This window comes from Eptatretus burgeri, chromosome 7 (genome assembly GCF_056783735.1).
Source record: "Eptatretus burgeri isolate ZD-2024b chromosome 7, Ebu_testis_v1, whole genome shotgun sequence".
NCBI lineage: Eukaryota > Metazoa > Chordata > Myxini > Myxiniformes > Myxinidae > Eptatretus > Eptatretus burgeri.
The window spans coordinates 43,531,999-43,550,614 of record NC_140967.1 but is presented as its reverse complement, the minus strand read 5'-3'; the positions used below and the strand labels follow the sequence as shown (position 1 = coordinate 43,550,614).

The 18,616-nt window shown below is 45.9% G+C and overlaps 1 protein-coding gene across 2 annotated transcripts; it reads left to right on the top strand.

The window, feature by feature from the left end:
* The first annotated feature begins 268 nt into the window (after positions 1-268).
* On the top strand, positions 269-11,720 carry UFL1 (UFM1 specific ligase 1). Of its 2 annotated transcripts, XM_085888233.1 has the most exons (3): positions 271-467; positions 7,117-7,356; positions 8,805-11,720. In XM_085888233.1, the coding sequence occupies exons 1-3, from the start codon at positions 333-335 to the stop codon at positions 10,899-10,901; spliced, it is 2,472 nt and encodes an 823-aa protein (XP_085744359.1). In that variant the 5' UTR covers positions 271-332; the 3' UTR covers positions 10,902-11,720. The 2 variants fall into 2 exon arrangements, with proteins under 2 accessions (XP_085744360.1, XP_085744359.1); XM_085888234.1 differs by lacking the exon at positions 7,117-7,356 and having other exon boundaries at positions 269-467.
* The last annotated feature ends 6,896 nt before the right edge of the window (positions 11,721-18,616 follow it).

Sequence of the window (18,616 nt, the reverse complement as noted above, 5' to 3'; positions counted from 1 at the left end):
CTGCAAACATATTTTAATCGGAACCTTCCATCCTCGACTTAAATTCGCCGTTAATGCTTTCGCTCAATGTATAGGAATGAGGCGGTGTAGTTAGTAGTAGTGTTTCGACGGCGTCGCATTGTTGATGTGGGAGTTTGATTAAATTATGTGTGTTAAATTCGTCATTATATTATTAGCGGATAGTTGGTGTACACAATAGCAATCGAAAATGCTCTTATAATCAGGAGAGTTTAAAAAAAAAAAAAACCAAAAAAAAAGAACGAAAAAGAACTCATTTGGGAACATGAGGAGGAAGAAGAAGGAGGCGTGGAAAAGGCTGTTGTCGTGGCGTTATGGCTTCGTGGGAAGAGATTCAGCGTTTGGCTGCGGATTTCCAGCTCGCGCAGTTGGGAAGTGCGACTCACCGCCTGGCCGAAAGGAACTGTGTAGAACTACTAGGTCTCCTCACCGCTTCAGGCCGCATCCAGGTACTCAATCAATCTTTTCTTGTGTTTATTTTTTTTGTTTTTAAACAGTCCTAACTGCACGATAAACTGCTTTACTTTGTCGAGCCGTTTGTTGATGACGACTGAAAACGGCGCACAAACAGCCGAGGGGGCACTAGTTATCACCGGCAACTACTGAGTTTAATTTATTGGTTGATTCAAGTGAAGTCACTGCTCATCTCAAGCGCACCTGGCACCAAAATTGTTTGGGCTTGTTCTTGTCACCGAACCAACTCATCGACTTGGTTTTATCATAATCCTTCAACAATGTTTGTAAATATCATGATATACATCATCATCATCGTCAAGTCTGGTGTTGGCTTAAGATAGGATCTTGAGTTCAAGCCCCTGTGTTGTGTTTTTTTTTAACCGTTTAATTAACACCGGGTGGGATTGATTCAGTCTGTCGTCCTTCTGAGGTTGGCGAAAGGAAGTACCAGTGTATTGGTAATGGAGGGGGGGGCACTGCATCAACTGCACCAACAGAAAATGACTGCACAAGAACCTCCCCCAAAGTCAGTTTCCATCTGAGATGAAGAAGTTTTATTTTCCCAATGTTTTTTCTTCCGTCATCTGCAGAGAATCTGTACATTTTGAAACCCTTCTCTCATCTGTTGGTACATTCAAAGACAGTATCCTGTCATTTTGAAAATGGGGGCAATACTCCTGGGCACTTATCTGGTAGAATAATGATACTGAGGAGGAAGTCGATGTGGGACAGAATTAGCAAAATGTACCAATGAATGAGTTGTTATATTGGGAAAAGGAGTACCAGTGTACTGCTAATGGGTGGGGGCACTGCAGAGTGTGTCTGCGTCTGTCTCACCTCCATAACTCCAAAACCATGAAACCGAGCAGCCTTAAACTTTGCATGCATTCATCCCAAGGGAAGTCCAAGGGAGTGCATGAATGAAAATTGGGTGTTTGGGTTAATTAAAATACCTCTTTGAATGTGATTTAACAGCCTTATTTAATTATGTCCTTTATCAAGCTTCATCCATCAGTGATCACCCCGCTGTCCCTTACTGGGATCTTTATTCGCCACTTTTTTGGGGACCTGCTCAAAAATTCCTTGACTTCGAACAGGCTGCAACTTTTTCTTAACGATAGTTCCTTTCTTCACTTACCTCACTTGTATCATCGAATGCTTGATCATCATATTGTTACGAATTCGCGCCCGCCGGCGTGCGATCGGCCGCGTTCCTCTAATGGCAGCCGTGTCGCCCACCGGACAGACAATTCAGTCGTGACCCTCCTGGAACTGCAGCTAGAAACCAGTAACGGGTGGGGGTTTAACCTCACCACAGCCCAGTCCTCATTCTACCCGCACGAGATAGGGTGAATCGCCGAATGTTGATATACCTAAGTACTCTCGTGGATAACCTACCGAGGGGCTGCACCGCGCCGCAGGTCGGCCTGGGACACGAACCGCTTAAGCGGTCAGTTCCGTTCGAAAGCGATAACCGAGCGGTGTTATCGCCGACCTCGATGGATCCGATTCTCTTTACCGGGCGTTCAAAACCTACTACTCATTCCACGATGCAAGATGGCTTTTTAAAAGGGAAATAGGACACGACGAACGGGATACATTGCACACAAGGGCATTTATTCACAAAGCACGTATTACACACACAACACAAGCAAGGCAGTAATGCAATGTACAGGCAAGAAATAGAAAACAAAAGCAATACGACCGACTATGATTATTATTTACAAGCACAGTTACTTAGCAGGTTCTACTTACAGGGACACGGCGCCACAGCAGTCATACAAAACGAAAGGAAAGACCCCCTCATAGGCAAGGGAGTAGACGGGGTTCGTCGACCTTTATGGCCGTGGATGACCGAATGGGCCCACGAGACTGTAGCAGGTTACCTGCCCCCCCCCGTTAGTGGTCGTCGAGTCCCTCTCCCATGACCGTCAGCGTGGTCGCGCCTGGTTCTGGCCTCCCACGCGGCCGGCGAACCCTCTCTGGCACCCCTCGTCCGGATGCGCAGGTCCCCCACACAGCCGGCTCTGCTGCACCTTCCGTCCACGTCTCCACCAACTGGCCGCTCACAGGACCACGAGCGCAGGAACCAAGCGAGGAGAAGAAAAGTCCGCAACTGAGAGCATGAACCAAGCGAGAGGCAGAGCGAAGCCCCAAGGGGTGACCAGCGCCACGAGACCAAGAACGAGAGCGAGAGCGAGAGCGAGAGGGCGAGCCTCGCGTGCGTCCGCCCTTTGCTCCGCCCCGCTTCTGGCTCCACCTCCCTTCGAGAAGCTTCTCGAAAAGGGAAGTGCCCTCACTCCGACCGCCTCACGCCATGCATCCACCAATCGGAAGTGAGCTGCCCTGCCCTAAAGTGCTAAAGCTAATACACGGCAAAAGTATTCACACTGTCACTGAATACAGAGGCATGACAAGTAAATAGACACCTTAAATGTATTAATTTCATTTGTATAAAGCAATTTTTATTCGGTGATTTGTACTCTATCTAGTGCAGCCTGTCGCTGCTGGTTTCATCATTGGTTGGGACACAGCTATGCCGCTGATGCAGTGTCCCCCTTACCAGTACACTGGTGCTCATTTTGCCGACCTTGGAAGGATGACAGGCTGAGTCAACCTCCTGGTGTATTTTAATTCAGTGGCCAACGGGGCTTGAACTCAGGACTCTAGGATCCCAAGCCGCCACCCTAACCACTAAGCCAACACCAGGCAGTGATTTGTACTAATATAGAACTATTTCTTTGCAGAAACGAGTTCCTGGGTTTTGTATGACAAGTAACTACACCTCGAATCCAGGGAGCACACGACCTTTCCGATTTTCAAAGAGGACGAATTATTGGCCAATCGGAAGGTGGAGTTGGCCAGTGTCAGATAGCTCAGAACGTTGGCATTCCACTTTCTACGGTCAATCAGGTGATTGCACAATTCACCGTTTCCCGTTCTGGTAGATCTTGGCCCTCAGAAAGGTGTCATCAAGTGGTCCATTGAGAAAACTCCCCGTTGCAAGGCAGCAGATGTTGCAGAGGAGGTCCAAGTTGGCTCAAGAACCGTCGTGCGGTACCTTCATCAACTGGGCTACTATGGGAGAGCAGCTCCAAGAAAACCTCTTCTTAGACCAGCCAACATTCAAAGGAGAAGGAATTGGGCTGACGAGATGGCCAACAGACCCTTGGATTTCGGCAAACTGTCATTTTTTCAGATGAGTCCCAATTTGCTCAATTTTCTGATAGTGGACGTGTATGGGTCTGGAGACTTCCCTGTCAAGAATTTTCTTTGAACCGATTGCAGCCAACTGTCAAACACGGTGGTTTTTCAGTGATGGTGTGGGGAGCAATCCAGAGCACTGGTCGGTCAGAGCTTGTGGAGTGTGTTGGCAACATCAACTCTACGACATACATTTCTATCCTTGAGGATGGACATCTCCCCATCTTCTCCACCGGTCAGATGGTCAAAAACAACACTGTTCATGGAACATGGAGCTCCATGCCACAATGCAAAAAAGACCAAAAAATGGCAGGACAGAAATGGGATTAAGCGACTTCCATGGCCAAGTCAGTCTCTTGAGATGAATCCCATTGAACACCTCTGGGCCATATTGGATTGAGCTGTTTGGAAAAAGTCCAGGAATCCAACATCACGGGAAGAATTGCTGAACCTTTTGCGTGAAGCCTGGGCAGAAATCCCACAAGAGAAAATTTCAGAACCAGTTGGTTATTTTCCTGAAAGAGTAAAAGCGTTGAAATCTGCAAATGAAGAGTCCACAAAATACTAGTGTATATATTACCAGAGAGTTGGTGTCAAAGCCACCCAGTGCTCACCTGTTTATACATTTATCGTTTTTAAAAGACTTGTCTAATAATTAATATTTTTTATAAAGCATTGCAGTGAAGTCAGATCCAAATAATTTTAAAGCAATATATGTATTTGTATATTGAAATCAGTAACAAGAGTGCAAGTGAGCAAAATATATGCCCGGACAAGAAGGTAGATACAGAATTGTGCTACTACATGGAAAAACGGCATCCTGGTTGCCATGGCAACCACTTTCGATGACAAACGTATGTCACCACACACCGTCTCCACAGTCTGTACCTATGTACCAAATATGAAACGTAAAAGTTGAAAACTTTGGGAGTGAGAGTGTGGACAGGAATGGATGGAAACCAGCATCCTGGTTGCCATGGCAACCACTTTAGATGACGAACGTATGTTGCGACACACCGTCTCCACAGTCTGTACCTATGTACCAAATATGAAACGTGAAAGTTGAAAACTTTGGGAGTGAGAGTGCGGACAGGAATGGATGGAAACCAGCATCCTGGTTGCCATGGAAACCACTTTAGATGACTAACTTATGTTGCGACACACCGTCTCCACAGTCTGTACCTATGTACCAAATATGAAACGTGAAAGTTGAAAACTATTGGAGTTAGAGTGCGGACAGGAACGGACGGACGGACAGGCAGACAGACGGATGGCCGGACGACCGGTATCACATAATACGCCCCGACATATATAAATATATATATAAATATATATATATAAATATATATATATATATATATAAATATATATATATATATATATATCTTGCCCAAAAACTTTAACATTTTCACGCTCATGCTGACGCTCACGCCGGGGGTATCGCTATAGCTCTCTGTTCTTCGAACAGGCAAGCTAAAAATGGATCAAATATACTTCAAATGTTCAATAAATAAATTATTTAAAAACCATGGTGTCTATTTACTTCTGTCATGTTTATATCGATCGACTTGAACCAAGTTGAGGCCCTACTCACCTGCATTTGGCCCCGCATTGTTATGCGTGCGGTCCCTCGGGTGGTGTCTCGCTCGCTGAAAATATGCAATTTTTACCTCCGCCACCTTAGTTGAAGCGGGTTATGTTTTCACCCCTTTCTGTGTGTTTGTTTGTTTGTCTGTCTGTGTCCAGGATATCTCAAAAAGTTGTGGACGGATCTGGATAAAATATTGTGGACATGGGTGTGTGACAAGGACTAACTGATTCGATTTTGGTGAAGATCCGGGTCTGCATCTGACTACTTGAATTTTTTAAGTGATTCTTCACCATTGAATGATAGGGCCAAAAAGGATATATAGCACAATATGTCAAAAATTATTGGGCCAGATATGTTCTTGTGGATCAGGCATTACAGGGTGGAGGTATGCACTCCACCGAGTGCCCTTCTAGTCTTTCAATGTTTCCCCTTTTTCTAGTCTTTAGGCCTTAGTTATTTTATAACTTGGTTCACAGATCTGCCGGTGGTATATTTGCCGAAATGAAATATAAATATAAAAGACATTTTTAACCTTTTGTATTTATAAATTTTCTGCCGAAGGTGCAAAAGTTTCAAAACCCGAAATGTAAACGTCGGCATTTATTTTCAAAATATAATTTCGCACGCGCTCACACCAAAATGCCGAGTCACCTTTAACCAAACTGCAGTAGAGCTGCGCAGTAGTCTTCGGTCATGGCGTTTAAGCAGTGGCCAGCGTGGTTCAGATTGACTGTGGTTTCTGGGGCGAAAGTGATTGTTAAGAAGTATGTCAGCGGTATAAATTCGAGTGACTGTATTGGTGATTTAATCACGCAACATCTTGACGACAAATATTCTGGCCGAACAATTGCATCAATTCAGTGCAGCAGCTGGGATGATTCGCAGGCTACTCTTGATCGTGCCAATTTTGTTTCCGTCGAAAGTTGTACACCGCTGCTTGTATTGAAAGATTTCGGTGCCAAGTACGTCAAAGTTTTCCTGTGAGATGCTGATATTCACCCTTTAACGGACCAGAAATCAGCCTTTGGTGTGCTCATGGGGATGGGGAGACGGTACGATCAGATGCCCGCTGAAAAGTAAGAGCTGGTTATGGCTCTAATTGACCATTTTGAGTGTGTTGACTCCGAGTAGATACCTTTTTAAAATCATATCCAGCACTATGCACTGGTGTGCACACGCACATATACGACTTGGACAGTAATTTTCTCAGCATTGTTTCCATTTGTTTGATGATCCAACAGGTTTCTTTAAGAAAAACATGCCAGACTATATTGTAAAAACAAGTTTTAATCCTTCTTTATTGTTTTTCACATCAGATGATACAGTGAACATGGGCATTCTGCATTTGAATGGTCCTCCATCTTCAATGTTTTCTTAGATCTCCTGGTCCGGGATTTATATCCCCCTCCCCCAACCTACCCTTGTCCTTTCCATGGAACATCCGAAAAAAAAAAAATCATAAAATTATATAATTTCTAAAAATTGAAATCCCACAAGCTGTTAGGTTTGTTAGGGTTAGGGTTTGGGAGTGAGAGTTCCCTCCCCCCCCTCCTCCTCACTCTTCCCTCACCCCCCCTCCTCCTCGCTCTTCCCTCATCCCCTCTCCTCCTCGCTCTTCCCTCACCCCCCTCCTTGCTCTTTTCTTTGGGAGCTTCCTCACCACCCCATTTGTCTCGTATAATTTTATCATTAGTTGGTCGAGTGATTTTGCACATTGGAAAGGGGAATTGAGAAGATGAGGAGAGGGAAGATGAGTAAGAGAGTTTATGGGATTTTGATGAAGATACATATTCTCCCTTTTTTGGTTTTTGTATTATGTTTAACTTTCTATTTCTTTGCACCAAAAGTTGCTGCACTCTGTGGATGGACGTGACGTGATCACTCCAGCTGCTCTAGCTGCAGAGATATTGGACACACTTGCTGCTCATGGTGGCCGCCTTGAGCTGCCTGAGCTGCAGAAACTCCTTGCTGTGGACTTGAGCCACATCACAACCCGTGTCACAGAACTGTGCCGCCGTCGCGATGATCTGCAATTGGTGGCTGGTCAGCTCATGAATGATGTGTACATGGATCGGTTGGCAGATGAGGTGTGGCTGGGAGAGTAGTGTTTCCAAAATAGGAAGTTTTCAGTATTCTTTGGTGATGTATATTAAAATGTGTTTTGCAGAAATGTTATTTTACACTTTGGATGCTCATTTTTTTTTGTTGTTGTTGTTTAGTGGATGTGGCCATAAAATTGACAGGGCATAGAGCAATCATTTAATTGGTCGTTCTGAGTCAGCTGTGTTTTGACATTGGTGAGACTAGTGTGTCGAGCAAGAGGCTTGTAAGAGTGAGGTGAGCATGAGGTCGACCTGGCATGCTCAGACATGACCACAGAAGCCTGGGTGTTTATGTTCGTGATTGGTCTTTGGGACACAAGAAGCTGTGTTTGGATGAGGAGCATAAAGAGAGCAGCAACGGGAAGCTTGAGCTTTCATTTTTTCCTGGGGCTCACTCTCAGATACCGTTCCAGCCATCTTTTGGACACTTGCTTATTTTTGCTCTTGCACTCTTCGAGAGAGACAGACACATTCAGTTAGAGGTATCTTGCGGGTTCAGCATTGCTTTGCCGATGCTGCAGGTGTCCCACTGACTCTCATAGCGGACATTCAAGGTGTCAATCCCTCGACAGACTTCATAATCTTTTGAGCACGTGGATCAACACACATGTCCCTTTGTTTTTTTTTGTTTTTGTTTTTTGTGTGTGTGTGGGGGGGGGGGGTGGAGAGAGAGAGTAGCGCTTCCCTCACCTTGCACAAATATACAAGATAATGTGGATGGGGAAGATGGACAGTGGTGATGGGGACATGCAGCCACATCCTTGAGGTGCCCAGACCCAGTATGCGATATGCGAGCTATATAGGTGACTCGCCCTCTTCTGCCTCCGATTCTTCCTCCTCAGGCCCCTGTCTGAGGTGCAGCCATTCACCCTCCTCGTCCTTCCTTCGTGGCTGACAGGATTGAGAGGACAGGACGACATTCAGGGAAGAAGTGTTGTTTTCCACACACTTGAGCTGTGTTTGAGTGTGGCGTTCGCCTTTGGAAGTGGTCGTATTTGACCGTGCCCTGTGGACTTTGAAAACAAAATTAAGATTATTTGACTAAAGCAAAGCATTTTTGTTTTTCATTTTGACGTGGAAAAGCTTACTCTTCACTTATTTATTCAGCTGCAAAACCTGGCACAACCCTACTAATCTCTCGCAGTTGCACAGGAGGCTCTTTTGCATTGGTTGGTAGCTGCAAAATGTTTGTGAAAACATGAACAGGATAAAAACACTCATACATATTGTTATTACATTCAGACGTTTGCTTCTTTTTAATGTCTGTCATTGTAAGACACAGGAATATTAACAAAAAAATGAAAATATTCCAGAGTAAAATGATTAAAAATTTTTTGTATTTTCTGCAAAAACGAAAAGTTCTGATTACTTGTGGGATGTTGATTGTTTTATTTCTTCTTTTCTCTGACTTTCTTTACACGTGTCTTCCTAAGGTATGGGACCGTCTTTCTGTTACTGGCCGTGTGAGCACTGGTGAACTCTGCCGCACCTACTCCTTGCCTCGTGACTTTGTCGTGAAGGAGTTGTGGAGTCATTTGGTTGCCAATCACGGTGTTCAATTAACACCAGATGGAGAAGGATTTGTCACCGGAGCATTTGCTGCCCGGCAGAGAGCAAAGGCTCGAGGGGTTTTGAGTGCATTGACCCGGAGCACGCTCATTTCAAACCTTGTATCAAGACACAATTTAGATGAGGACCTATTCACCTCTGTCATGAATGAGCTTGTGATGTCTTCCCGCTTAGCAGGCACAATCAGCAGCTCACAGAGACAACTTGTTCGGTATACTCCAAATATATTTTCCCAGTGCCAAGCAGCTTGGGTGGACTCTTGTCTTCACCTAAATGGCTACTTGGACTATGAAGATCTACGGAAGGCAGGTGTGGCAGACCCTGAAGGTTTTCTTCACCGACGTTATCTTCATCCTCCATTGACACCGCTTATTTCGGGATGTCTGGGTGATGTCTTCTGGAGCCGGGCAGACGCTGAGATTGAGGAATCCTTGAGTTCTGACAGCTGGATAGATGTTCTCAACGTGTTGCCACCATCTTTTACAGAACAAGATACTAGCTTGTTCTTGAGGCACTGGATGCAACGTGTTGCCACAAATTGTGGTGTAAAATGCAGTGCAGCAAAACGTGGTGTGCAAGCTTCATGTCCTAATCCTTCTGATTGTTCTTCGTCTGCCGTCACTACACCACTACCTTCCTATGTGGTGATATTAGACCGGTACATTGTGAGCCAAAAATTTCTCGCTCGATGCCTGAATGCAATGCGTCCTTCCATTGTACATCGAGTCAGACAAGCTTCAATGACTGGGCCTTCAATAGTTTATTCAGAAAATGACTTTCATGCAGAGAAGCAAGCCAATTCACAGCTGCTGGTATCCCACACTCGAACCAATGAGATGGGTGAGCACCTGAGCAAGAAGGATCAAAGACGAAAGAAGGCACAAGAAGGACCAATGAGCAGTGGGAAAGGGAGTGGAGGAGGTGGAGGAGGAGGACGGGGTGTGAGGGAAGTTCGAACACGAAAGGCAAAGCGAAAGGTTGCTCTTAAAGTTGGAGAAAGTGTAGAAAAGGACACTGAAGATGATGGTAGCAGAAGTAATGTCATCACAAATGAGGAGGTGATTGCTACTTTGCTGGCTGATATTCCAGGCCTCGATGATTATGAAGAATTTGTTGCAGCTATTGCTGAGGAACTCACTCATCCACTCGCTCATTGCTATGAGGATGAAATGACAGCCTTTCGTGCAACCATATGCCGGCCAGCTGTTCCATCGAGCGAGGACAAGGAGGACACCATAGATGTAGCCGAAGAGCTGACCAATGCATATACAGCATTGCGTGCATTTGATCAAAGTGCATCTGCATTTGACGACGACATATACAGCCATATATCCCGCCACTTGCTCCGAACACTGGGAAATGAGGCAACGGCTCTATTATTTGCGGCCATGGGACCTGGAGGTCGAGGGAGCCAGCTTCTATCAACAGATGCACGTTTCGGTCAGCTAGCCTGCTTACCCAAGGATCTGCACGGCCCCCTCACCAGGCTGAATAATGCTGTTGGTGGAAAAAGTGTAACTGAATACCTGATTTGCCTTGATGAAGCTGCTCAGGCCTGTGGTTACAGGATGCACAAAATTGATCACAAGAGAGAGAAACTAATTTGGTTGCGTCACGAGGAAACTCTACGTGAGCAGCTCTCCTCCTGTGACAGTCCTCCTGAGGCCCTGCGGTTGGCTGTGACTTTGTTAGCTGCCCAGTTTAGTAAAGGCCCGATTAGTGTACCACCTCGGGCAATACCACGTCTGCTTGCAGACGTGGTGGTGAGTTTAGGAGAATCTGAGCGGGCACTCCTTTTTCGTTATCGTGAACTTGTGACACAACAACTGAATGCTGAGCAAGGCCGAGCAGCAAGTCAGGTCGAAGTTTATGAAGAACTTGGACAGTTGCTCCCTGCTCTTAAGGCTCTTGCTTTATGTTCACCTGGGTTTTCTGGTGATGCTGATAGAGCAAAAGTCTAGGATGGCGTCGAGGTATGCACACTCGCCTCTGAGCGGTCTAGCCTGGGCTTGAATCCCAGCCCAGCTATAACCTGTCATTCTGGTATTTCACAGGCAGGATAATTCAATGTGTGTGCTGTCCCTTGGATGGACATTTAACTGAGCATCCTGTCTGCCAGCGTTAGTTGGTGGACATGAAGATCCAACGGTGTCCTTCAGCGAGATATTGTCGGCACCCTGGTTAAATTCCGAATTCCTGTGCTAACCAACAGGGGGCATGTTGGTTAGCATCAGTGAAATAGCTGTGCCCCCAGGCAATGCTGCCACTCAGCCTTGGGCTGCATTTGAAAGAAGTGGCAAAAGTAAAATCAGGAAGGGGCTGTCAGCAATTTTTTTTTTTTTCTTCCATTAATTATGAGAGCATTGTGGATTATAACTAGAGAAATTTTAAAAGTTCCACATAAGTTTAGGGTTAACCTGTAGCTCCACAGTTAAAACCTTCCATGATGTGAAACCACCACAACTTGTCAATGATAATCAAGTGAAAAATGAATTATGAACGCAATTTTAATTTCCTTCAGATTACCTGCTGCCCATTACAATCGGAAGAACGTTTGTTTTGTCAAACGAGCTTTGTCCATACGTTTTCATATTGATAGGGCCCACTTGGAGGAATTGTATGCAAAAGAGAAATCGTGAAATTGACTTGAAAGCATTGCTTTTCATGATTGTTTGTCGTACTATTATTTTGTATGTCATATCATTGTCAAGCTTGTAAATCTTAATTTATGCAGCATATTGCAAAGGAGAATAATTAAAAAATCATGAAGTGAACAAAAATGATTTCTATTGTTTAATATTTAATTATTGTTTGTGCATTTTGGTGATGTCATTTAAAAAAAAAACCCCTTGTTAATTGATGTGTAGTTGTGGCCAAAAATATTGGCACCCTTGCACTTTTTTCAAATAATGCACCATTTCTTCCAGAAAATTGTTGAAATTAAAAAAAATATTTTGGTATCCACATATGTATTTCTTTGGTTTGCAGTGGAGCAAAACAAAAAAGCTGAAAAATTACTAAATCTGAACTTATTCCACACAAAAATCCTGAAATGGCCTAGACAATATTATTGGCACCTTTTGGAAGTTGTTAGAAATCATTGGATTTCAAGCACGTAATTCTCCATTACTTTGGAATTTAACTCACCTGTGGTGAGTTGCAGGTGCCTGCAATCTTCTTCTTCTTCTTCTTCTTACGGCCGCTCCCGTTAGGGGGCGCCACAGCGGATCATCCGTATGATCCGCATAGTGATTTGGCACATGTTTTACGCCGGATGCCCTTCCTGACGCAACCCTGGTCGCCTCTTACGACACAGGGATTGGTGCACCTATTTTAACCGGGGTATACACCGGCCCAGTACACTGGTACTCACTTCGCTGACCTCGGAAGGATGACAGGCTGAGTCAACCCCCTGGTGTATTAATTCAGTGGCCCAACGGGGCTTGAACTCAGGACCTTTTGGATCCAAAGCCGCTGCCCTAACCACTGCGCCAACACCAGGCTTGGGTGCCTGCAATATAAAATAAAAATAAATTGCTCTCATTCAACCAGTTTGAATGGAGAGAATAATTCATTCTTCTGTTTTGTGTCACTGTGTGTACCACTGAGCATGGAGAAAAGAAAGAAAACCAGAGAATTGTCTGAGGAGGTCAGACACAAAAATTTCAGCCAAGCATGGACAATCTCAAGGCTACAAATCCATCTCCAAAGACCTTGATGTTCCTGTGTCCACCATCCGCAATGTTATCAGGAAGGTTAAGGCCCATGGCACGAGCCAACCTCCCTGGACGTGGCCGCAAGAGAAAACTTAATCGAAGATTGCAGCAAAGAATTGTTTGAATGGTGGAGAAAACACCTCGATCAACTGCCAAACAGAATCAAGCTGACCTTCAGACACACAGTATGAGAGTTTCAACTCATGCCATCCTTCGCCAACTCTATAAAAGGGGATTCCATGGGAGGAAACCCAGGAGGACCCCACTGTTGAGAGAGAAACTTAAAGTCCAACTAGAGTTTGCCAAAACACACCTGAACTAGAAGGGGAGCACTCGGTAGAGTGCAGAACCTCCGCCGCCAATACTGCTAGGTCACTCAAGTGAACCTGATATCCTATTCATTCAATTTGACATCAACAGTGCTCAGAGTTATAGTTTGCAACTTTCCCCTTTACGTTTAACTTTTACATACTCAATTCATTCGTCATAACTAGATTCCTTGAGACAAATTGATTTAACGTGGGTATATCCACCTGAAGTTCCAAAATCAGCCGCAATTATCTTGGCATGTTTTTTTTTTTTGTTGGAAATCACTTATAACATGGAGAAATGCAAAAAAAAATTGAAATTTTGTTTAAAAAATTTGCAAATTTTTTTCTCGAACAATTTTTTTTGGGGGGGGTGGATATCACTGAAAACATGAAGAAATGCAAACAAAAGAAATCGAAATTTTGTTGGAAAAAAAAAAGTTGCAAAAAATTTTTCTCTAACAATTTTTTTTTTGCGGGGGGGGGGGGGTGGAAATCACTTGAACAGATATGCAAAAAAAAAAAATTCAAATTGGCCGCCGTAGCGGCCATATTGGATTTTGGACCAAGTCCAAAATCTAATGGCATGATCCTTGGACCAGACCTAACTCCCCCACCAAGTTTCGTCGACATCCGTCGGAGTTTTTTTCCGTAATCAGGTCAGGTCAGGTATGGAAGCATGTGCCAGAACACCGCGTCGCTGCGTCCACTTTCCGCTGGTACTCCAGGGGCCTCCGTCTGGCCATCCCCCAGGCAGATGCCAGGCCCATCCCCATCCCCTTGAGATGATGGTCAACCTGCTGCAACCACGAGGCACGTGGTCGGCCCACTGGCCTCCTCCACTCATGAGACTCCCCCGCTGAGAGAATCTGGTGAGCAGGATCAGCATCAGGAAAACGAGCCACATGTCCATACAGCCGCAACTGAGGCTCACGGACTATGCAGGTAACAAATCTCATCAGAGTCTCTCTCAGCAACCGCTCGTTGGACAGAAAATCTGACCAGCAAGAGCCAAGGATTCTCCGAAGAGACCTGGTACCAAAGGAATTAAGTCTCCGCCTCAGATCCTTGGTCAGAGTCCAAGTCTCGCATCCATAGAGCAAGACTGGAAGTACCAAGGACCTGAAGACTCGGACTTTCGTCCTCCCGCACAGGTACCGGCAGCGCCACACCCCATGATCCAGTGAATCCATGACTCCCCAGGCCCGACCCAGACGTCTATTGACCTCTGACTCACAGCCAGCAGAGACATGACAATCACTGCCAAGGTAAGTGAATCTCTCCACGACCTCAACATCCTCACCACAAACAGACACAGACAGGACAGCAGCATCCAAGATGTCACCGAAAGCCTGGATCTTAGTTTTGACCCAAGAAACCCGTAATCCCAACGGCTCCGACTCCTCATTCAGCACCTCGAGGGCCCCCAAGAGGATATCTAAGGTCTCCGCAAAGATGACTGCATCATCTGCAAAATCAAGGTCCGACATCTTGACATTCCCAAATGATGCACCGCAGCTTGATCTCTCCGACATCCTCCCTAAAATCCAGTCCATACAAGTGCTGAAAAGTGTGGGGGCCAGTACACACCCCTGATGAACTCCAGTAACAACTGGAAATAAGTCAGAGATGGTACCACCACACTTCACAGCACTCTCAGTACCAGAGTAGAGTTCAGACATCAGATCGATCAGTTTTGGTGGCACCCCACGAAGACCAAGAATCCTCCAGAGGACATCCCGATTCACTGAATCGAACGCTTTACAGAGATCAACATAGGCTGCCAGCAGCCCCTGCCGAAACTCTTGTCTGCGTTCTGTGAGGACACTGAGCAAGGATACGGTCAATCGTTGACCTCTGGTGTAAAGCCTGACTGCTCTGGACGCTGGTGCTCAAGCAGATGGTGGCAAACCCTATCAAGAATTATCCGAGCAAAGACCTTGCCCGGCACAGAGCAGCGTCACCCCTCGGTCGTTGTTGCAGTCTTGGCGATCACCCTTCCCTTTCCAGAGAGGGACAACAAGGCCCCTCTTTCAGTCAGTTGGGATGATGCCTGTGTTACAGGCAGAGCACAAAACTGCATGCAACGACACGAATGCAGCATTTCCACCAGCCTTGAAGTTCAGCATGGATGCCACAGATCCCTGGAGCTTTGCCCCGGTTCACCGCAGCCCGTGTTTCCACAAGCGAAGGTGGACCACAGTTGATTTGAGGGTCAGCAACAGGGATTGTAACACCCTTGACGTCCAACTCGACAGCTGGGGGATCAGCCCGGTACAACTGCTCAAAGTAACCGGCCCAGCGGGCCTTCACTTCAGACTCCTCTTTCAAGAGCCTACCACTCTCTGCTCTAACTGCAGTGCTCCGAGGGATGGGCTTGGATGAACGCAATGCGCGAATTCCCCTGTAAGCGGGACGAGAATCACCTGTCCACAGGTGATGCTCTACCCCCTCACAGATTCCTCGCACATAGGCCTCCTTGTCCACCCTCGGTGCACGTACAGTTTTACGCCTCAGCTCCCTGGACAGCTCAGCTCTGCCATTCAGCCTGGCCCTGTGACTCTGGTCAATGGTATCCAGTGTCCCTTGAGAGACAAAATTCTTCTTTGCCCTGCGGTGAGTTCCAAGACATCCACCGGCAACATCAAGGACGGTGGTCTTGAAGGCACTCCACAACTCTTCAGGACCCCCCAAAGCACCCAGACCCCCCAAGTGTCCACTCAGCCTGTTTGCAAACTCCTCAGCTACTCTCTCATCCCTGAGCTTGCCAACATCCAGCCTAGGCTGGGATGGTACCATTCTACAGGATTTAAGGTGCAGCTTTAGAGTTGCTACAACAAGCCTGTGGTCAGTATTGAGGAACTGAGCACTCCGGTAGACCCTGCAGTTCTGGATCATCCTCCAACGACCGTCAATGAGGACATGGTCAATCTCCTTTGCCGCATCGCCAGCGTTGGAATACCAAGTCCAGCGATGAGCTTGTGGACGCTGAAACCATGAACCAGCCACCCTAAGTCCATGACTTCTTGCAAAGTCAAGGAACTTAGTGCTATTCTGGTTCATATTTCCTGACCCATGGGGACCAACACACATCTCATAACCATCCCTATCAGTTCCAGTCGATGCATTGAAATCCCCCAAGACTAGAAGTGTATCTCGCCTGGGGCACTGATCAACCACAGACTCGAGCGTGGCGTAGAATGCATCCTTCACGGTGAGATCACTCACCTCAGTCGGAGCATCAACAGAGACCAGGGAAATGACACCTAAGGAGTGACGAATCCTTAATCTCATAATACTCCCGTTGACCGGTGTTACCTCAATTATCATTGGACACAGCTACAGCAACTCCTTGGGTATGGTTACTATCAGAGCGACCAGACCAATAGTCGGTGTAACCACCCACTATTATCTCTCCGCAATCCGGTCTCCGAACCTCAGAGAGAGCTGCAATCCCGATGTCCAAACGCTTGAGCTCAGATGATAACAGAGACAGGTGATCATCCTCTCTTAGGGATAGGACATTCCAGGCACCCACCCGAAGGGACCGCCTCAGGTTAACCCAAGGAGACCGCCGTCTGGTGGACGACACCTCAGCACCACTCTGACACACTCTCCCGCAATCTGACCCAGAGATGTTACCCCGTGGTTTCCCTCCTATCATCAAAGATTGGGGGTCCCGAAGGCTTTGCCCTAATCCCGTCATCCGGTGAGCTGCCCTGCGAAGGGAAGCTGCACAGGAGGTACTCCCACGGAGTGGGTTTTCAGATTTTTTTTTTTTGTGTTTTGCGGAATGAAGGGTTTTACGTTGGCCGGAGTGCAAATCATGCCACCAACCTCCTAATAAAAAAGTAACCCAACTGCAGGAGGATGTCCGCAGACACAGTTGGGCACTAGATATGGATGGCCGTTGGCTCACAAGGAGCTCCTCCGCCCTTTGACAGGTTTTGTTTTTAATCCTGCTGGGTGTCCATATCCAAACACTCTCCTCACCAGAAAACCTGGTAGGGGAGACGGTTTAGTCGCTGACAACCCGACCATGGAACAGGTTAGTACAGGTTTACATGGTACCTGACGTTTCCGTAATACTGTTCACAAACAAACAGAAAGGGGTGAAAACAGTTACCTCCATCCATCTTCGATGGCGGAGGTTAACAAGCCACAATCCTTCTGGGAGAATGTCCTGCGGACAGATGAGACCAAATTAGAGCTTTTTGGAAAGGCACATCATCTTTATGTTTACAGAAAACAAAATGAAGCCTTCAAAGAAAAGAATACCTTCCTTACAGTTAAACATTGAGGAGATTCAGTGATGTTGGGATTGTTGTGCTGCCTCTGGCACTGGGTGCCTTGAATGTGTGCATGGCATCATGAAATCAGATTACCAAGGCATTTTGGAGCACAATGTTCAACCCATTGTCAAAAAGCTGTCTCTGTCGAAGTTCATGGGTCTTGCAGTATGACAATGACCCCAAACACACTTCAAAGAGCACCCAGGAATGGTTCGACAAAACGCTGGACTGTTCTGAAGTGGCCAGCAATGAGTCCAGATCTAAATCTCATTGAACACCTGTGGGGAGATCTGAAAACAGCAGTTGGGAGAAGGTGCCCTTCAAATCTGGGAGAAATGGAGCAGTTTGCACAAGAGTGGGCCAACCTGCCAGGAGAGAGGTGTGGGAAGCTCATTCATGGCTATTGGAAGCGCTTGACTGCAGTTATTTTGTTCAAAAGCTGTGCTAACAAATATTAAGTCCAGGGTGTCAATAATTTTGTCAATGCCATTTATTTTCATTTTCTGATTTAGAAGGATATATTGAGTTCTGAATCAAAAACAAAGGTTCTGCAATATTAACAGTGAAATAAAGAATTGTGGAGACCAAATACTTTTGTCAATTTGCATCTTATTGTTAGAGAAAATTGAGTTATTTGAAAAAAGTGCAAGGATGCCAATATTTTTGCCACGGCTGTAGATCGGTGCAAGGTGAATGGTGAGTTTATGGATCAAGTTCGTTTCCTTAAACTCAGTGAAGGGAAGACAAATTGGACATGACTGACAGTCACAGCAGCAGACCAGAAGGGCACTCGGTCGAGCTCATACCTCCACCACGTAATGCCTGATCCACGAGAACATATCGGACCCAATACATTTTTGAAATATCATGCAATATATCGTTTTGGTCCTCTCTCAATGGTGAAGAATCACTTTAAAAAGTAAATAATTCTCGTATCTAGATCCAGATCTGGATCTTCACCAAAATCTAATCAGTTCGTCCTTGTCACACACCAACCTGTGCACAAAATTTCATCCGAATCCATCCACAACTTTGAGATATCTTGTACACAAACAGACAGACAAAGGGGTGAAAACATAACCTCCTCTTCACCGTCGGTGGTGGAGGTAAAAAGCCTGGTGTTGGCTTAACAGTTAGAGTGGCTTGCTTAAGATATTAGGGTCTTGAGCTCAAGTCCCTGTCATGGCATTGAAATAACACCAGGTGGATTGACTCGGTCTGTCCTTCTGAGATCAGCAAAATTAGGACCAACTTACCGGTAAAGTTTGGTGGAGGAATAATAATGGTTTGGCGCTTTTTTTCATGGTTCGAGCTCGGCCCTTTAGTTTCATTGAAGGGAAATCTTAATGCGACAGCATGC